At 45.1% G+C, this 22,027-nt stretch overlaps 1 protein-coding gene across 5 annotated transcripts in view; it reads right to left on the minus strand.

Moving 5' to 3' along the window:
- The window catches only part of AXIN1 (axin 1), a 77,919-nt gene that overhangs the window by 25,574 nt on the left and 30,318 nt on the right, over positions 1 to 22,027 (minus strand). For all 5 annotated transcript variants that reach the window (XM_053957128.1, XM_053957126.1, XM_053957129.1 and 2 more), the window contains exon 3: positions 6,396 to 6,536. In XM_053957128.1, coding sequence (XP_053813103.1) covers positions 6,396 to 6,536 — 141 coding nt within the window. The remainder of the gene's footprint in view (positions 1 to 6,395; positions 6,537 to 22,027) is intronic.

Below are 22,027 nucleotides of genomic sequence, written 5' to 3' on the forward strand. Positions count from 1 at the left end.
TGGAGGGAAGAACCAGGCCCCTCCCCAGAGGAGGCTGGATGAAGTTAGGAAGGGATGTCATGGGCAGTCACATCCAAGTGAACCAGCTCTGCTTGGCCTTGTGCCTGTGCTGAAAGACGTGGTGACAGAGGTCTCTGTAGAGGAAGGAGACAGTGGTGGCCACAACCCTTGGTACACAGGGGTCAGTGGGTCAGAGGCACCAGGCTTTGCTATGCACCCCAAATGGCAAAGCATCACGGCCTAAATGTGATTTCAGGCAAAGAAAGGAAATGCATTTTCTTTCTCACCATTGCTACCACCCTGCTCACACCCAAGGACAGGAGAAGATGAGTGCGTGCAGCCCAGTTATGAAAGGACACAAACCCATCTCCTGGGGACCTTGTATTATTTGGTGAAAATCAACAAATTCAAAAACACATGCCAGCCTGCAGCTTGGCAATTTGGAGCTTTTTCATTTTATAAATTTCCCTGATTCAGTAGAGGTAACTGCTTGGGAGCGCCATGCAGTGCCACAGAGGTGGATGGATGGAGGGATTTGGTTTGTCCCAGCTACCATGTAATTCCTAGGCACATCTACCAACCCTGCACCCCTCTGAGTTGTGAAAACGAGCCAGTTCTGACACATCTCACAACATGAGATGTTTGCACAGGCCAAATGTCCTTAACACCTATCCCCCCCCACCGCCCCAGCTGTTTCTCCAGAACATAAACCAAACAGTTTCACCCACAGATTTTTCAAGTCAAGGTGCCATTTGGCAAGAAAAACACAATTTACTGTGGTGTTTTGCCTGCAAACCTCCTGAGTTTCAAGCACCAGTCTGTGTGAGGATGGCCACCACCAGCTTTCAAACCCATTCCCATCATGCTGGCTGCCCTGCTGGCTCCCTGGAAATGTGGGTGCAAGGCAGAATCACCACCAACCTACATCAGAAGAACCTAATTTCATGCAACAACCCAGGCATTCAAAATGCAACACCATTAAAATAAAATAAAACAAACCCCATGATTAACAAGTGCTTTTTAGCACAAAGACAAATGAGGGAACGGAAAATGAGCCAGGCTAATTACAGCTCTGGTGAGTGGCTGCAGGTAATGCAGGAGGAGGAGGAGGAAGAGTGTGCTGGGAGCATCATCTCTGCTTTGCCTGCAGTGACATGGCTTGGGAGCAGGACAACTTCCCCACGTTGCTGTACAGGCATCATGACAGTGTTCATTAGGTGGCTTAATTTTCTTTCATGATGAGAATCACAACGGTTAAAGAGTTTCACCGCATTGTGACGCGGCCTTTTCTAGACTGGACGGTAACAAAACAACTGCAAGTTTTCAGAGGGAAAAATAAAAAACCTGGGGGATTATTTTAGCCATTGCTGGCATCAATAGTCAACATTTCAGCTTAACCAGTGCACAAAACCCGGGTGCCAGAACACAACTCGCACACTAAAGCCACACGGCCATTCGCAGGGAACGCGGCATTATGTTAGAAAGTGCAATTTTTCTTTCTTTCTCTCTCTCTTTTTTTTTTTTAATTCTCCCCAGCAGCAGTCCCAGCGGAAAGAGCGACTTTTGTTCCCAGCACAGTAGCGAAAGGCTGATAATGGCCTCTAATCTATCCGGCTTCAAACACATGTTCAGCCCCGCTGTGCTGCCTTTGATGTCATTTTAACTAGATTCCCCAATGCCACCTCTGAACTTGGAACATTCCTTCGTTCAATGTACTGTGCCAACTCAACCAGAGGAAGCAAATTCAAAGATAAGCACTTTAATTTTATCCCAACAAAACCTTATTCAATAGATGGGGGGAAAGCAAGGAAAACCAATACCGTACTTTTGTTTTCCTTTTGTCAGGTAGCTTGCTTTGAGATATTTTCAATAGATAGAGAAATAATATATATATATATATAAGGAAAAAAATTAAACTTTTTTTTACAGCACATCTACTTTTAAAATAAAACTTTCCCAAACTGTTTTTCCTTGTTTCATCACGTGATTTTCTTTAGCACCGGAAAGCTCAGCACTGAAATGCAACGAGGGAAGAAGAGTATTTCTATTGCTTATTTAATGATAATGCAATGAGTTTACTGTTGGGGAAATGTGGAGGCTTCCTCCCCTCTCCAAACTCACCTGCAAGAGCCTCTGGTGAGCAGTGGTTTGGCTGTGGCTCTGCATGTTGGACTCTTCTGACAAGAGATGTCTTTGCTCCTCTAGACAGGCTTCAAACCCAACCATTATGTCTAACACATTAGAAATCATCGTTTGGGATCTTTTAAATTTAAAAGCTGCTAAACTTATTTAAATATAGGAAAACTTGGGGTAATTCTGGATCACTAGCCTTAGGAAAGACAGGAGACAAATGCACAGCCAAACTGGTATTTTCTACCAATTACCCTATCAAAGCACCTCTGTCACAAGAGACTTTTCTCACATAAAGAAGCATGATAGGAAAATCACCAGGAATTTTGGTTAAAGGCCAGTCATCCAAGGAATAGCATTTAATCTGCAAGAGTTTTTGAAGGAATAACCACTGTCCTAAACCCCTTTGTTTGGGGGATTGGCCATTCCTACTCTGGAGCAGGTTTGACTGGAATTGGGGAAGAAGGAGCATCCCTCTGGCCAAGCCCACAGGCATCAAGGGCTTCCCAAGTGCCTGGGGGAAGGCAAAGCTGTCTCCCAACTAAGATAAGCCGGGACGCCTGATAAGAAGAGGAAGGAGTATTGTTCAGCTGGAGCACAACACTGGGCTAAAGAGGAGACATTATCTCCTGTTTACCATGTAAGCTCTTGAAGAAATCAAGATAGATATGGACCTAATGTGTTTCTGCATCTGAATTGGAACATCACATGGAGATTTAATGGTTTCAGCTGCTGCCTTCCTACCTACAGTTGCCTTAACTTGCCTCAAGCATCTCTGTTGTGACAACCCCTCCCACCCACAGACTCACCTCCTCCACTTGGGAAGATGCTATCCTCAAGAAGGGTTATCTGAGACAGCAAGAGCAGCTTAGGACTGTGCTGGAAATGCTGCTGCAAGTCTGGGGCAGGTTCTGAGCAGCCCACGGGGCAGGCAGAGCCCCAAATCCCTGACTTACCTCTGACCCTGCACTGAACATCAGCGGTGAGTGACTCGACCCCACCTGCGGCTGCGGCACTGCCGGGCCAGTGCTCACCAGAGCCTCTCACTGTGTCCTCCCCAGACCTTGCCTCCACACAAACCAGCTAAAGCAACACAGCTGCCCTGCTGATTATAAAAACAGGTTTCAGCAGAGAGCTCCAGAGCTGTTTTGCCTACAAGGGCAGAGGAATTCCTATGACACAGGAAGACTGAAAAATAATCAGTGGAGTGCAGGCATTTAAGAGCAATGTTTTTTAAGCCACTCAAAAAGCAAATTACTCAAACAACAGGGACTGACAACGTACTCATTATATAAATTCAACCCATTACAATAATATTTAACAGTGCTTGGAAAGACATCCTGTTGAAAGCTGGCCTTTTCGGTAAGTGTGCCTGTAACATCACAGTTTTACAATCTGTTTGGTGAGCTGGCTGCTCCCAAAAAATCACCCCAGCTCAGGAGCTGAGACAGGCAGAGCATCGCTCAGGTCTGTGCCAAAGGCTTGTATACAGCCACTTCCAAACCCCATATTGCTGGGATCAATCCAACATTAAAGCTTGGAAGGGAACTGGTGTAGCAAATGCTCTGTGCCTGATTTCTCCACTGGCCAGAGCTGGCCAGCACTGAAGATCATGCTTTGCTCTCCTGGTTTATTAGCATTCCTCAGTTAGCCAGTGTTTTCATCGCAATTGTCCAGACAGATTTTCCTCTGATGGAGGGTCTGATGGAGGCTTGTGCCTTGGATCACCCCTCATTCACGTGCTGCCTTGGAGCAGAAGCCAGATTTCTTCATTATTGAGTGTGACTGCTTTGTGTAAACAGCACACAGAGGGAAGAACCTCACTCATCAGCAAAGGAGGCTTTTATTGCCATTTTCCTCAGAGAAGGCCTAAATTCAAAGCACTGAGACATGTAAGTCTTGTCAAGCAGCAGGAGTCCCTTCTTTAACTTCATCTGCTTGTTCTTCATTTTTGCTGCCTTGAGCAATTCCGCAAAAATTCCTTTGAAACTCAGAAGGCAGATAGGTTCAGCAGTGCCATGTAAAATCCGAGTAAAATCTGGTGCTGGAATTTTAAAGATGTAATGAAGAGCAAGTGCTGAAAACACCCAGAATCTGTGTAAGCCAAAGGTCAAGGCTGTACATCCAGAATCCCAATTTTGGATTCTGCATGGATGCAGTTTGAGAGGCATAGAAAGAATGGCTCACCCTTTATGAAGTTCAAAACTTACTTAAAATGAACCACTAGGATTGGATTAGTTATTAGCAGAAGGCAGTGCACATCTTGGTGGTAATTAAAGCCCTAGAAGCAGCCTATGGTGGGCAGAGGAGGGATAAAATGCCTAAAGGAAAAAGGAGCACAGGATGGCCAGTAAGAAATTATTCTTCCTCTGAAAAAAACAAAGTGGCTAGTGAAATAAAAATTAGGAGGGTGAAGAACTCTGGCATAAATGATCACAACTTATCACAGGTATAACCATCAGCGCAGCCCCATGAGCCTGCTGGACCAGTGGGAGAGGAAGTGCTAAAAGCTAATTAATTTTGAAGAGTTCTTACATCTGTCTCTCCTGATAACAAGAAGTTACAAGACTCCTGCTAGCTTCAGAGCACTCTTCCATATAAATTGATGCATATGAAGAACTGCAGAAGGATGTGGCAGAGCAGCTGGATTTCTATCAAATGGAGCCTTTAATTAGCGGTTGTCCACAGGGTTCTGTCCTGGGGGCATCCTCCTCCTCCCAGGCCCCTTTGGCCAAGGTCTGCCTCCTCAATTTTACAACAGGACTGGAGCATAATGTGCAAGGAGCCGGTGTTAGGGTGCAGAATGAACTCACAGCTGCTCCTGAGTGGCCCCAAGCCTCCGCAGAACCAGAGATGAGCAAGCTACTGGCTCAGGCAGGGCAACCACCACAGACACAGAAACCCCCTGGCCACGCTGCACACTCCCCGTGTCACTGTATGAACTCTGGGCAGGTGGGGAACTGTGGCAGCACCCATGGCACAGGCTGGAAAGTTTCTCCAACAAGGTCTGACAGCTGCAGACACTTACAGTGACACTAAACGAGCCTCTTGGAGGACTCTGTGTTTACAGCACTGCCATTAATAAAATGTTCTCCTAATTCTGTAAACCTGTCATCTCTCGCCTGAAGAATCAAAGGGTTTCTACTCTACAGAAAGACACTTTGCATTTGCACTACTAAAAACCAGACCAAACAGTGAATATTTTTCCCCAAATCCTTTTTTTTTTTTCTATCACAGAGATGCAGTCACAACAAAATCTCATAACCCCTTTTTTCTTTCTTCGCAAACCATCTTTAAGGAAGGCATCTCGTGGGTGAGATACAGGGTGCTGTCATGAGAGACAGGGAAAATATACTTGGCTGGGGCTTATCAGCACAAGTTGTGTTAAAGTGCAGTGGTCACCAGACAAACTAGAACTGGTCAGTCACCAATCCTACTGCAGAGCAATCACAGACTGAGCTGTTACTCCATCTGCTGTGCTGTGTCCAGTTCTGAGCTCCTCAGGACAAGAGAGACACAGAGCTCCTGGAGTGAGTCCAGAGGAGGGCAACAAAGGGACTGGAGCATCTCTTATGAGGACAGGCTGAGGGAACTGGGCCTGTTTAGCCTCAAGAAGGGACCTCATCAATGGGCAGAAACTGATGCCCATGAAGATCCACCTGAACATGAGGAAGAACTTCTTCCCTCTGCAGTGACTGAGCACTGGAACAGATTGTCCAGAGAGGCTGTGGAGTCTCCCTCACTGGAGGTGTTTCAGAACCATCTGGACACAATTCTGTGAAATCTGCTCTAGGATGACCCTGCTTGAGCAGGGAGGTTGGACCAGATAACCCACTGTTGTCTCTTCCAACCTGAACCATTCTGTGATTCTGAGAATTTAGAAGTATAAAATCTCAAGAAAAATACCCAGGTAAGTAGAAGGCTCTGTCTAACATTCAGAAGATAATGTATCTCAAATCAGTTACTACAAAGTCACCCAACAATACCAATTCTTGCACCTGGCTTAAGAAACATTGCAGAAGCTCTGACCACACACCACTTATTTTAGATTGCTCAAAAATATTTTATGTGCAAATGTTCACGAAACTGGCAAGGCTGAGTATCCTGCACAGTGACAAAGTAACTGAAAAGAAAGTGAGAATGATCTTGACCGTGGTCTATTCAGACGTACCCCCCACCCCAGCTGTGGCCAAGCCTCTCTCGCAGAACAACCCATGAGCAGCAGTGCTGAAGACACATGAGGCTGTCCCCCAGGAGTTACTTACACGCTGCTGTCTGTCAGGGACATGGTGTCGGCGTCGCTGGACATGCTCTGCTGCTCGCTGTCGTTGGCACTGGTGGCTGGTGCCAAAGCATAGCCCGTGTTGACATAGTAGGGGTTAACAGGCTCTCTCCACGACCCATGCCTGTGAGAGAAAAATGAGTCAAGTTAGAAGGACACAACCTTGACCATGCTCTGCATCACCAGGCAGAAGGACTCTGCCTGGAACCCCAGCTACAGAATAAGCTGTCTCACACTAAGTCGCACTGACAGAGCCATGAACAATTTGACTCATAACTGGAAGAAAAAGGGAATTCATGGAGTAATGAAGATGACACTGTTAGAGATCAGGGAGGGAAGGAGACTGTATGGAAGAAGTCCTGTTTCCATCAGGGTTTATGGAGTCCATGGGCTAGCTGCTTAGCACTGTCGTTCTATTAGCATCTAAAGCAATACCTACACAGTAAGACAGAATTTTTCTTAGTCAAATTAGGATTATGCTCTTCCAACAGGGAGGGATGTGTAGCAGAGCTCACCCATTCTATGCTTACTTTAACATCCCTCCAATATGTATGCAGAGGGAAGGAGGAGAAGCAAGAAACAGCTATTGCTCATAGCACTGTACCTAAAAACAACCTCCAGTGTTGCACTGAGGTAGATCAGACACTTGCAAATTCCACCAGGAAGGACCACCTCATCACACCAGCTTTTCCAGTGGCCAGTCTGCTCAGGGATCTGTGATAGATTTGTACACAACCTATGCCTTGTTATGCAAGTACACATGCAGGCCAGCCTCCTTCTCTTCAGCAAAAGGTCAGGAAGGGAGGCTGCCTGCGTGAGCTAACCTGGGAAATAAGTTCCTTGCTCAGGAAGGGACCTGATGGTGAAGCAGCCTATGAACCAAGCAGGCATGAATTCCTTCATGCTGGCTCTGCCACCAGCATAGAAAAGCCACTGCTGCAAATGTGCCTCCAGCTCTGCCACCCTGCACGACAGACAGGCCATGCAGGCATCTTGTTCTCCTGCAAGTTATTTTGTAATGCGCCAGAAGAAGGAACACGATGAAATGTTCACATAAACCAAAGAGCACTTAATCCCCTGCTCTCCCTGCCTGCCCCTCTGCATGAAGAGCAGCATTTTTAAGGTATCTTGAAGCTGATGAATTCCTGGTTTTCCAAGCTCTGAAAATCAGAGTCCTTCTTCAGAGTTCAGATCACGAAGTTCATCAGCATCATTCTTTATTTAGTAACTCAGTAATTGGCACCTGGTGGACGTGATTTGCTGTGGGCCCTTTGCAAACACCTCCATGGAGGGCACTTCATGCAACGTGTGCTTCCCTGTTCTGCCAAGAAAAGGGATTCTGGTTCTACTGCAGTGGTTAAAGTCCTACAGACAACAGAAAACAGCCCCTGCCCCAATGAGTTTACATTTGGACAAGACAAGGAACACACAGATGGAGGGACCATAGGTGAGGAAGACACCAGCAAAGGGTAAAGCTGGCAGTTTGTGTATATTTGTATGGAGTATAAATGCAGGACAGGCACTGCATGAACTGGCAGAGAGCCCATTTAAGGCAGAGGTTTTCGTATGCTGCTATGTAAAATATGGCACATGGTGTACCAGGATGGAAGCATTACCAAAGTATTTTAAAACCTGAACAGAACAGGATTACAGCCTTCAGCTAATGCATTGCTCACCCAGCTCCTATTTACCAGCTGTTTGGGTCTTCAGCATACAAACTAATTTCCTTGTAATGCAAGGGGTCATGGATATTCACTGATCACTAGGAAAAATCTTATTGTTTCAGGTCCATTATGGGGTCAGTTAGAAACAAATTACTCTCCTACTCTCAGATCAAACTATTCTGTGTGCCACAAACCAACCAAAACTCCAAACTATTTCTTCTTGGATGATGAAGCTTAGCATAGTTTCAGAATGGTGCAAAGAGCATTCAAACTTGAGTCAGCTGAGGCTTTTCATGACTGACAGTAGGGAGCCTTGTGAGGTTTCTCCATGCTCAGGCACAATACAGAGTAAGTTGGGGATGAGCACAGGGATGCCTTGGGATGGTTAAGTCACCACAGACACCTTCTAGCCTGCAAACTTTCTGTCAGTCGCTGCAGACGTGCACTGGAGCAAACTCGTTCCTATATTCCATCAGATTTCAGAACAGCTTTCTAGGGCAAGTACTGGAAATAATTGGAACAAGTTCACCCTAAAAAGCAAGGGATAATAAGTGAAAACTTTACCAGCCCCCTTCAGCCATTCTCCCTGTGCAGAACGGTCAGTTCTGAACATTAAAGGAGTGCTGTACAGTGCAACCCTCCTGTCAAATCCAACATGACAGCGGTGTGATGGAGGCTGAGACAACCTCTTAAATTGAGGCAGGAATGATGGATAGCTCAGGCCTTCCCTCAGGGCAAAGACAAGGATGATTTTTGGACAATCCAATTAAAATATAGCACCAACTTCTAGTGGACCTTTCGCCAGGACTCTCTGCAAGAAGCATGGATTATTCTAGCAGTATACTAAGAAAGCACTCAGATATACAGAATAAAATGCACAGGGCAATCAATTTCTCCTTTGTATCTGTTGATACAAAGAGCAGCAGAGAGCACCTGAAGAGGTTGCTGGGTGTGCAACTGTGAATCAAGAGTGAGAAGATGGGTCCTGGGAGGTCCCTGACACCTCTGGAGGAGCTGGAATGGCTGGGCTCTCCCACAACACTCCCTGGCTGTGGTCTTCTCACTGAGGATGCAGGTTTGGTCACAACTGTTGTATTTAGCTAAAATTACACACTTAAGCATGTATACAACAGGGATTACTTCTATTTTAGCTCTGCCTCTAATACATCAATGCAAATGTAAACTTTTGGTAAGCGTAAGGAGATGGAAAGGGTATAGGATTTCAAAGCAATCATAACAGGTTACATTACTTTTGAGGAATCCATCTGTATTCAATCCTTCTCCTAATGTTCTCTCTCCCTGACAACTCTCTTCAGCTGGCTCGTATCACTATTTGAATGTTTTGTGCCGTGCCTCTGAAGAACACTTTCAACATCTATTAGGAGGAAAACATTAAAGGAACATGGAGTCTAACAAAAAAAACTGGTCACTTCTGATCTGGGAGGGGAGGCTGCTTTAAAAGGGATTCAGGCACCCTCAGAGCAATTTGAAATGTCAGCTAAAAACCTCACATACCGAGCTCTGCACCCTTATGCACTGATAAGGGTGATAAAAGGAAAGGTGAACATTTAAAGTTAGACTTCACAAAAATTCCTGCAGCCTTCCAGAATTTTATTTCATTTTTTAAGACAGAAAGAGCAATGAGCATTTTTGAAATTAACACAGAACATTTCATACATTGCAGAAATAAAGCTGCATGTCTCTTCTGCAGCTCTCAGCTGCTCAACCCTCAAAATAATCACATAGGGAACAATTATAACAGAGATCACAGCGACCTGAGTAAGTCAGCCTGACCAGCTGCCTTTTCTTTGCATAAAGCTCTCCGCTGATCTCTGCACATTCTGGTAATGCTGACAAGGGCCTAAACTGCTGTAGAAACACAGCAAGAATTCCCTTAAGGCTTCCTTCTACCTGTTCTGGGTTTATTTTGTGTGTTATCTTGGCTGCATCCCATCCATCTCCAGATTTTTCACTCCTCTGACTAAGTACCCAGCACCTGGGACCTCAGCACCAGCAGATCTTGGAGTGTCAGTGTAAGCGAGCAGAGAGGTGAGGTCCTCTTCAGTACTGTTGCTCTATGTGGAGTTCTCACTGCATCCTGAGTCCCTAAGGGCATCCTTTTCCTTCCAGCCTGGGAACCCCAGTCTCCCTCACACAACTTCCCCCAATGGCTGTTTCAATTTTAAATCAAAGATGCAAAGTCCCCAACCTTTACCAAACATGCTACTCTGCTCTATGCAAAAATCCCAGGGTTGGTGTGCTCTGGGGAAGAATTGCATCACCTTCAGCACCCACAGTGGGAGGAAGAGCTCACTGATCCCGCCTCCAAACCCAAATCCGAGTGGCACTCCCTTTGGTTCTCACCAGTTATGTACCTCCTTCACTGATGTGCTTCATCGAGCATGGGAAAAAAACCACTAAGGCAAGAAGAAAACTTCCTTGAAGATGAAAGGCCTCTAGGCAACTAATTTCTGTAGAATTTAAATTTCCACTGGAGGGAATAAGTTGCGCAACACTCTACTGGCAGGTCTGAGAGACAGGGTCCTCCCAAGCCAGCTAGCAGTTCCAGCATGGCTGGAACAGCTCCCAGTTTAACAGGGAAGGTGATCAATCCGAAGTTTTCATTGCTACCACCTTCTCCAGCTCCAGCACTAAATTTTTATGGCACTGACATTTTCTTGAAGAAATTTTTTCCTGAAAAGAATTGAAGCTGTGATAGAATCAAGGCAGGCCTCCTCTTGCAAGGGTGCCCCACCTCCCTGACCCAGAAATTCCAAAATCCCTGGTGGCACGGGGAGCTCCTCCAAACCCCTGCACTACCAAGGAAGCAGCTGTTTGAGACACAGTATTAGCAAATCAAAGAGATAAAAACTCATGAAGCTGACAACCATAAAACTCCAATGCACTCTCCCTAAACAGCTCTTGCAGAAGTTTTCCTCCCATGCCATAGTCCGAAGCTTTGGTCACCACAGCTTTAGTGAGCAGCTCATTTTCAACATGGGAGAAATCCCATTTTCCAGATGGCAAAACCACCCCGACTTCATGAGTCACCTTGGAAAGTTCTGAGCTGCAGGAGTTCTGGGGATGCTGGCAAGTCCCACAGAAGGACACCCCAAAATGGGCTCTGCAGAAACTCCAGATGTCTCACCACGGCCGATGGCACGTGGAGGAGCTGAGATGCCCTCCCTCCTGCACTGTGGTGAGCAACCTCACAGCAGGACACAATTCCTCCTTTCCTCTTCTGCTGGGTGGTGTTTTGGGCTGAAGGATGGTGCCCTGAGACCACACATCAGGGCTGCAGCTCAGTGGGACCCAACTACTCATTCTGTGCTTCCACCCTGCATTTTCACACCAACTTCTGAAATATTAGCTCAAACTTTTGCAGTCCTGTGTTTCTGAAGATGACTATTTCTAGAAAACCAGCACTAAGAATTACTCTTATTTGGTGTCTCTGGTCATTTTGCATTTGTGACTGGGAGGATGCAGTCTAATGCTGAGACATCCTTCCAGCTCATTATTTTGACATGTTCTATTTATTCAGTGTGGAAAAAAAAAAGTAATTTAAAAAGTTACTTCCATCCAAGAAACAAAAACTCCTTCTAGAATCACAGGTTGCCGAGTCTCCAGCTGGCCACTTCCAAAACTTACATCTACCAACAAGCAGGTGATTGTTATATCCTTCATGCAGTTCCACATTTCAGTATCACAACCAGTCAATCAAATTAAAAGCTGCACATCTTGGTTTATGATGTCCGAGCCAAAGCAAATCCCTTCAGCATGTCTAAACAGCACGTGCTGACAAGAGTGTCCCAGCATCAGGGTCACCTTTAAACAAGGGATTACAACAGCATCCACCACGGAGTCTGACTTACAAGATTACATTTATCCACAACCTGAACAGAAAAGTCTGTTTCCAGTCCGTGGTACCAACAGCTATCACAGAAGTTGCATCGTACAGCTTCTCCCAAATCATTATCACAGGAACATTTCGGAACTAAGAACAAAAAGTCTATGAAGATACAAAGCTGAAAACCTTCACCCCTGACTGGATTTGATCTACGCTAAAGATGCAAAGTTGGCTCAAAAGGTTAAAATTGGGGATTTACCTGATAATCTGATTGCAGATTGTTGGGGTTGCTCCACTTAACACTCTTCCCAATTACTCTGGGTACTCAGACACCGCTGTGCATCTCAACTTTATCACTGCCAATGTCAGGCTAATCACATGTGTTCCAGGCAAGGGCAGCTTCTTCAAAGATCACATCAATTCTGGACAAGTTAATCTGTTCTTTGAGGTCTCCAGATGGCTCTTGCCAAGAAAGTTCACTTCCAGCTCTGCAGCCTGCGAGCGCAGCGGCCCCAGCGCTCTGCAGAGCATTACAAAGGAACCAGATCAAAGTTGTGTCTTACAAAAAAATGAAATCTGAAGTTTGAAAAGCAACAGCAGCCTGTCACTTGTAGGCTTAAAGACGACTTCTGCATGCTCCAGCTATCAGGGAATTTATGATTACAGTCTGGCTTTTAAAAAGCTGATGAAAAAAACGACGCTCTTTAGCACTCCTTGCGCCTTTGCAAATCTGTATCTTCTTCCCTGCGTATTCATCCTCCCACACCAGAGGAAGAAGGGAAATAAATAAAAATGTAACTAAAAGTACAGATAAGGGCTCTTCTTCTCTTTTCTTCTAAGGCACTCAATTCCATTTTAGGACTACATGGAGATTATTTTATGGGGAACTTCAGCAATTATTGTGAAGTATTAAAGCACAGTTACAAAAGCTAAATCCAAGATTAACAGACTGAGTTTCCAGTTTCTAACTCTTTTGCATCTACCAAGGACATGCTACTTCTCAGGCAGGACTAATGTACAGTGGATGCATTAATTGCAACCAGCAATTTAGATCATAGGATACAGCAAGGTGGGGGAGAGGTTCTAGGAAGGAAGTTGAAATACAGGAAATAAAATGTTTGCCTTAGGAGGCAAATAAGGATTAGATAGGCTAAATATTGTGGCTGTATTGCCCTATCACCACCCTAACCTTCTTAGGAAAGGCTTTCAGACACCAGGATAAAACCACTGTGTTCCAAGGAAACTGCAGAACAAGTCCCTCAAGATTTCATCTGACTGCATCTCCAAACCAGCCCTCCCAGCTCCTCCTTCCCAATGGAGGGCGAGGCTGTGCTCACTCATCAGTCCAATGTAAGAAAGGATTTTGTCCTCTAGTTACAGATTTAAAATCAAAACTGCAAAAATATGAGTGTGACAAACAATAAAAGCAAGTCCTTCCTGAAAACAATGCATGTCTTCCCTAGAATAAGACCACAAACCTCATTTATTTAATAGCTCAAAGCACAAGATATTCATTAAAATGAAAAAGGAAAAAAAATGGGCAACACAATGTCTGCACAACAATTAACAGGACAATTGGATCATCTTCCTGAAATAAAGCAAATGTTGCAGAACATTCTGTTCCATATCTAACAATAACAGCTATCTTCCTAGATTAATTTCAATATATTAGCCTGACCTTATACCGTAACAGAGTAGTTTTGTTTGTTTTTTTAAATGATGACATGATTCATATGAATCCTTATCTGTCATGAAAGGCTGACAACATTAGGGACATTTTCTACAAAATATACAGGATATTTGGCTGCATTAATTGCAACTGAACAAGAGCCTCACTGCTTTAGAGCAGCCAGGCTGCATCAGCCATCCAAAAGCTGCTGTAGTGACTTCAGAAGCTGCAAAAGAAGGGCAACCCCAGCAGTGTGTGTGCATTTTGGATATCCAGGGTACACTGCTGCCACCCACGAGCCACACTCACCTCCACGTCCCGGCCTCTGCCAGACAACACATCACAGGAGAACTGTTTTTATTATTTTATTGGAAGGGACAGAATCAAGCTCGTGCAGGGATGTGCTGAACATCCAAGCATGTTAACCCCTGAAACGAGTGGGACCTGAGTCCTCATCCCTGATTTTTTGACCCTCCAAACGTGCTGTCCCTGGGGCACCAGGATCGCTAGCACAGACACAGGTAGAGAGGGCTGATAATGCAGTCTCCTTTTCCCTGCTTAAACTGAGAGCTGGGGAAAATTCAGCAAGAGGGTGATTGGCAAGAGCTCTCCACTCTGCTAATTGGCTTCTCAGACTGAAATGACATCTATGTTTAACACAAGTGATTTCATATATATACATATATATGTGTGGTTAAGTGGATGAACACACAGAGCAGGCATTTCAGACAGCATTTCAGTGCCAGCTCCCTGCTCTCTGCTTTCCTTGGTGACTGTCCCAGGTAAATTGGGACTGCTGGAGAGGGAAAACACTTTGCAAAGTGCTGTGGGGGTCTTTGCATGGGCCTCTCTGCTTTTAGCCCCATGGTTTAGCTTCCCTGGGAAGGCCGGCAGGGCAGCTGGGAGATGTAAAGGAGGTCCAGAGGAAACAATTCTTCCCAGAGGGGGCCACCATGTCACAGATGGAATAACAGCAGTGAACCTCCCGACAGTTCAGAGCCTTCCATGTCATGCCAAGCCAGCGACCACCCATCCCTGCCTGCAGCCCGGGGTCTGCTCCCTCCGCAGATGGAACAGGCAGCCCAAAGCGTCTCCCGGCATTCCAGCCGCGGCCCGGCTGTGCCGACACCCACGCACGGCGGCTCCCGGCCCAGAGCAACCCCCTCGCCCACACTGAGAGGGCCTTCGTGGAACAAATTACTTCCAAATGCCTGGCTCTGAGGCACAGGGAGAGAGGGAAGCCCAGGTTTGTACCTGGGTCTGGTCACAACATAAAGAAGGCAGCAGCTCCACTTAAAAACACCACTGCCTGCAAACTATCAAATTAATCCCAGGATTTCAACAGCTTTTCTTCATTATTTTTTGTCTCAACCAAACCACAAATTTACTTAATGACTAAACCAGGCGAGCGAGTACTTTGTTTTCCAGACAGCAGGAACGTTTCTAACGGGATCCAGGTTTTCAGAACACACGCTTACCAAACGTCAGGCAAGGAGGGAGAGGTTCCATTGCTGAGATGTGTTTGATGCTTTTTTTAACTCCCCCAAACCTGCCAGCACCGTGGTTGGGGCATCTCCGAGCCCTGAGCCCGAGGAGAGGCACTGAGCGGGGTGAGGAGGAATACAATAAGAACACTGTGTTCCAGGAATGACTGAATAAAGGCAAGAGCATGCTTTTGGCCAGCAGGATTCAGCACCGTAACTCCGTCTGCCACTTTTCTTCTCTGTCTGAAGCAACGTTGTTTGTCCACACTTCTCTGAAATGGAAAGTATTTCCTCTTGCTTGCTCGTTCCAAGGAAAGATCTGAGGAGGCCTGGTATAACCAGGCAGAACTGGGGATTCTCCAGTGACTTGACTCTTCTTTGCCAAAATTTCTGCTCAACGAGAAAGGGCTTACAAGAAAGAAATTACGAGCAGATTTCTCTGCAAGTTCAGTAACTTTAAGACCAAGGTCTGTAGAATGAGTAAATTTTTGGATGGAAATAAAGCATCCAGCTTTGGCCATTGACTCCAGATCATTCCCTGCCTTCCTACATACCTACAGAGTCTCTGGAGTGTTCAAAAAGGTACAACAGGGCAGAGACATCCACAGGTACACGGACCACACTGGGGAATGGGAGCCACTGGAATCCAAGGGCTAAATAAGACCATGGGTACTCAGTCCTTCCTTGGACCACCAAAGTTTTTCAGGAGGGCATCAACTCCAGCACTGCTATCCATTGTTGTATTGCTTTCAGGGATAAATTTCCCAATACTTCAATCACAACAGTGGTATTGCAGATGGTTGAAATGAAAGGGGAAGATATGCAGCTCAGGGGGGCTCTGTTTTACAAGGACTACTTGCAGCTTTGACATTAAACCATTTGCCTGTACCACTGGGCCGTGTAACATAAGCTGAGCTGCATGACCACAGACTTGCTAGCCTCACTTGAATTCCCCTCAAAACAATGGTATGAAACTCAATACTTGTTACCAACTCATTGCCAACAAACTTGGAATTTTAATGAAATTACAAATTTGGATGGCAGAGGAAACCAGCTGAGGCAGTATTTTGAATGCCTATGAGGCACCTAACTTAGCACCTCAAAAACACTCAGCTTTGCTCATGAAGACCTTTGACGAAGCCCTACTAATGATGAGGTGGGCAGAATTAGCAGTAATCCTGCACAAAATAAAAGACTTTATTTCACTGATTAAGGTCTGGCTCACAAGGCACATGAAGAGAAGGGGTCTGCCTCCAAGCAGAGTTGCTCACTGGTGTCTTAACTCCTACAGAAATGATCCAAGAAGCTTCCCCCATTGAACAAGAACCTTTGAGGTGAATGAACTCTGACCTCAGCTGTTAACAAAACCAAAACCATGAAGGGCTGGCAAGACCTGGCAGAGATAAAGCTGAGAGTCAAGATTTAATAGTGCTCCCAGAGGGGAGATTCAGCTGATTAGAAGCATCCTAATCTTCTCTCTCAGTGTATATTAAAGGTCAAGAAGTGGGATCAGATATTGGCAGCACATGAAAAAACAAGTCAGTCGAGCAAAAAAGACCTTCACAAAGACGTTTCATACCTTCACATTAAAAATTCCTGCAAAGTCTTATTTAACTTTACTTCCCTCTAGGTAACACAATCAAGTTTAAAGTCAAGAGACCATTAGATTGGGGCAGAAAAGAAGTACCCCCGCAGAAGATTTCTGCCTCCAATCAGTACTTTATAATGAGCAAGAGTTCATAAGCATCAGCTGACTGCAACCATGACAGATAAGTAGGTCTCAGAAGCACAACACCACGAAACAGAGCTTCTCTAGCAGCGCTCTGGAGTCTCACAGGCTCCCCAGATGGGGTCATTAAAGGATACTTGTTGGATGTTAACAAACGGCAGGCTGTATCAACAAGAACATACTGGCAAGCTGCAAACAGCTTTTAAACTTGCTCCATTATTTATTGTTCAGCTCTGAAGAGATGTCAGCATCACAACAAAAGTATAAATCCTAACTCAGTCTCCTGGTCTCTACGGGGAGCTCAAGCCGACCTGGCCGATGTAACGCAGGGGCTGGGGCAAGCCAAGGGTGGACTAAGTCATGTTGTCCTTCTGACAAGGTCTATTAGAGGTTGACAGCAATGACAAGCCCTCAGAAGAACTGTAATAACAACCACCAGAAGGAATATAAAACACAGAAACTGTGTTTAAGGGAGACAGATGCTGTTAAAAAGAGTATTTCCTTTTCTAGAGATACTTATTTCTTTTTTAAGAGTTTAGCAGACTAGCAGGAAACAACTTGCTGTTGTTCCTGGAAAACAGACATACAGAGGGAAGACAGTCTTGTGAAGCTGCTACAAACAGCCCTCCTTTTAAACAAAGATTAAAGTAACTTTTCCTTAGATGGTGAGCATGAAGTATTCTTTCACAGTCCTAGTTTTGGGACAGTCACCAAACCTTGCATCTCCAGCCAGACCTGGAAGCCAAACCATCAATCGCTGCATCGAGGTCACACAAAGTCATAGCTAAAAAGGAAGAATTAAGTCAGTGGACTCAGTTTCCTATTTCTCATGGCTGTTCTTTTACAAATGGATCTAAATTTTGTGTCTGACTGGCAATCCAAGAGCAAAGAATTTCAGGGCAGTGAGAAAGACGGAGGAGACCAGAATCCAAAGGGAGCCAGGGCAGGTAGGTCAGTGATCCCTGTTTACTGGGAATTCCTTGACTGTAACTCCAAGGTTGTATGCTGGACATGCTCTGCTGCTGAGGGTGACACGTCTCCAGAGGCATTCTAAATAATCCAAGGTGCAAGAACCAGTTCACCTCATTGAAACATGTATTAAAATGTTGAGAAAATCAGCTGAAGGAGGAAGGGAGGGGGAAAGAATTAAAAATAAAAGAGGTGCTCATAGGCAAATTGCACAGGAGCTCACAGGGTCATTCCTGGTACACAGCAATACCAAAGGGTCCAGCTAAACTCCAGACCTGTAGGGAGGTGAAACACCTTAAAATCTTTGGGAGGTTGATACTTGTGGTCCATCCCCTTATGAGGTTTGGCCACTGCTTGGGCAAATCCTGTGCTTGTTTTTCCTGGGGGCACTTCACAGCAAGTGAAACTTGACTTCAAGAACTGTGATGGGGTTTGTTGTTATTTTTGCCTTCAAGATTTTTTCTGTTTTGGTTCTCATCCATTGGAACAGGCAGATATATGGGCTTTTACCTTTATTGCACAAATTCCACAGTATCTTTTCATCTGGTATGCATTATTGTGGTGTATATATGAAGTACCATGTCCACTCCAAGTGCTATAAAAGAACTGTTTGAAGCCTTGTTCCATTCCTGTTTATCTTTATACAATTAAAACCAGTTGACAGCTCCACATAAGAAGAATAAGTGACAATGCAAGCAATGTGCTTTTTGTTCTAAACACATTAATCACTGTTCAGATAAAAGATGACTGTACTTGATTTTTACCTCAGTTTCTTAAAGACACAAGGCTAGATGAGCAAACTCTGTGTGTTCCATTGATGCCTTTTTAATCCCTCCAGAAATTCTGAGTACAAGGTACTTGCTGACAACTAACCAAATTCAACAGGGGAGGGAGGCCCCAGAGACACTGATAATTAGTGAAAATGGGGAAGTGTGGAGGGACTCTTAAGTGCTCTGAATAACTGATCTCAGCAGAAAACTTGCATGGAAAGAAGATCTCACAATCACTTCAAATGCTCCAGCTCCAGCTGACAACTCTCCACACACTGAATACAGCACAGGACCATTGCAAAAGTTCCATTTTTGTAGCCCTAGAGGTGAGACCTGGTTTAATTCTGCATTTTGGATGGCAGTGTGTGGGCCTACAATCACCCTCAGTTGACACAATGTGTTGCTGACACCATTTTCTTCTACAGCAGGAGCAGAGCACTGGAGCTCGTCTGACCCACTGCCACATTGCAATCATCCCACGTGTCATAACCAGAAATCAAATTCCACAGATGAAGGGAAAGGCTGTTTTCTGTGTATGGCCTGGAGCACAAGAGCTGTGAAACACTGGAGCCCATCTGTGTGACACAAACCCACCATCTGTTACTGAGTGCACATGGGCCACACCATACAGACAGAATTTCACTGACCAGGTAGGTACTACAGGAATGCATCATTGATCTAGATGTTTTCTCCTTAAGAACAGCAGGGAAAAAGCAATCTGTAAGTAGGAAAAAAATGTATCTCCTGCTCAAAACATATCTCTTCTGCTCATGTATCACCATCTCCTCTCTGCAGAACTTCATCTGCAGGATGAAGGCACAGGATAAATGGATTCATATCCTTATTTTTCCCCCTCTTTGTACTTTAACATCACCCAAATCTTATATTGAGTGCAGCATTACTTGCTTTGCTGGAGATTCCTCTTGGCAATTTCCACAAGTGTATCTTGTATTTATTTGTGCTGCTGTTCTGGAGGGAGGAAAAGCCATTATTCTCTAATGCACAAAAAGCCAACTGCAATGCTGAAATTATCACAACTTTCTCAAGATGTGGGTCCTCAATTTGAAATGCTCTGGCCCTAATACTCAGTATTTTTAAAGACTTCTGCCTTGATGCATGCTCAGCATATCAGCAAGTCTGATCTGGGTCTCAAGTAGCAGACAGAAAGCTGAGGAACACACAGTGATTCTCTCCCAGGGAGAAGAGCTGTCTTCCAGCATTTCTCTGGCAAAAGCCAGCACAGAAGTATCTCTGTTTTGCTGCTTGCATCTTCTGTCTCTGCTACTCCAGGGCCTTTCAATGACACAAGAGGCAATGCAGGTGTCCTGTGCCCTTTCCTTCCTACCTGCTCTGTTGGCTCCTCTGGCTCAAGCCACTCCATGCATGGAAAAAGCAAGAAGGCTGAAGTACAGGCAGTTTTGGCTACAGCACCCAAAAGCTCTGGGAGGCATTGGAAAACCCCTTTCCAGTTCCAACACCCTGTACAGTTTGTCTCTTGCTAGCTCCCAACACCACCTGCTTACCGCTGGAGGAACTCCCTCTCTTCACCTCCTCCCCCATCACTGCATAAAAAGCCTTTTTTTTTTTCTGGAGGCTGTGAGAAGAGAGCTGGCTCACCTAACAATGAGTGCTGAAGGCTCCATGATCAGCAGCAGCAGGAATTGCAGTTTCCTGTCTCTGAAGTCTTAGCCATGAGCATCGTCACAGTAAATACACATTTTGGATACTCTGACTGCCAAAATTTTAAACCACCTTCTATGGAGCTTGTGCCATTTCACAAGCTTACAGTTCAGTCATATTGAATAAATTCTCACACGGATGGCAAAATACATGTTCAAGCTGCCAGCATCCCTCCCACCTCCAGCAACCCACTTGCCAAACCCCTGCTTCAAAGTGGGAAAACTGGAAGGTTATCAATGTAAAGTAAATTGTAAGACTCTGACATGAACAAAACAATGTAATTTCCTCCCTCTCTGTTTTTACTAAAATTTGCCAAAATAATTCAGCCTGAGGCAGAATCTCAGCATGGAAGAACACCAAACAACACAGTCTGATAAAGATACGAGCAACTACAACAAAGTTCTATATAATGGGGAATGTTGGGCAACCACGACTACAGCCATTGCTGCCAGCTCTGCCTATAGCATCAATGAGCAATATTATAACATCCCCATTAATCCCCTCTCCAAAACGATGAGTGAGTCTGGAATATGACTCATAATATCCTTGGCACACATTTTGATCACAAAGTTGATGAAAGCACCCGTCCCTGGACCCATGTATGAAAACTGTAGATTAATTAATCACAACATGCAGGAGCTTGTGACACCAATGTCTGTCTGAGCCTGCAACTCTGCAGCTGCAGCGGTGGGGCTCCTGTGTGACACGATGTGACAGCAAAGTGACACTGCTGCCAACCTTTGCTGCTGGTACTTTGTCACATCCAGGGAAGAGAGGACAGTATTTGCCAGTGGTTTTTATTCAACTATTCACATAACCTTCCTGGGCTATGTGTACATCCAGAGGGTGATGTAAAACATGCTGTAAGGCAGTGAAGAGGCTGCTCTGTTGTGTGTGTGTGTGTGTGTGTGTGTGTGTGTTGTTAACACTCAATGGCATCATCTCCTCGCTTGAGATGATAACACATATCTGTGTATTCTGCAGATGCATTTGCAGCTTGTAGCAAATAATAAAGGAATTTATGAATTCTGCTGGTGGTGACTTGGTACCATGGATTCTCCATGTGCAGGATCTCTTTGTTCCTTTCCTGTGAACAGCAGGGTGACTGCCTGGTGGGATTGCCTAACTCAGTCCAGGTGAGCGGTCAGAGTAATTTATCACACTGCTTTATCCAGAAGTAAGAAAGAGGATTTCCCCAAGCACCTATTTCTAACACTAACCTTGCAAACCCTCCTTCTCCCTGCAGGCTGTATTATCTAGGAAAAGCTAGGGAACTTTGGAGCAAAGAAATATCTGCACAATTCCTTGACTGGGGCCAACCCCAGGAGATGAGAAGGTCATGTATGTCTGCAAGAAGCTGACCCTGGAATGTGCAATAATAATCCTCTACTGCTGCCGGAAATGCAGTTGCACTAAAAAAAAAAAAAAAAAAAAAAAAAAAAAAATTTGGGGGATTTTGTTTTCTGCTGCAAACAGAGGAGAAACAGGGCTACAACAGCTCTCAACAACTTGGGCTTCATTTCTGGGGAGAATGCCAGTGCTGAGGAAGACTTCTGTCCCTCTGGTAGTTTAGGGCAAGTTCACAAAGTGACAAAACTCTGTGAAAACATGGTAAGAATCCAGGAGACTGAATATACCCCCAGAACTGTGCCTGCTCAGCTCCTCACCTTAGAGAGAAGACATTTCTATCAGTCCTAAAGAGGAACCAAGGATCATGATTCCATCACCAGGAGAGGATGTGCTGGAGATCATCAGAACCTAGAAAATCTGATCCTGATCAACACCACTTCCCCAAGTGACAAG

Source organism: Vidua chalybeata, chromosome 16 (genome assembly GCF_026979565.1).
Source record: "Vidua chalybeata isolate OUT-0048 chromosome 16, bVidCha1 merged haplotype, whole genome shotgun sequence".
Lineage (NCBI taxonomy): Eukaryota > Metazoa > Chordata > Aves > Passeriformes > Viduidae > Vidua > Vidua chalybeata.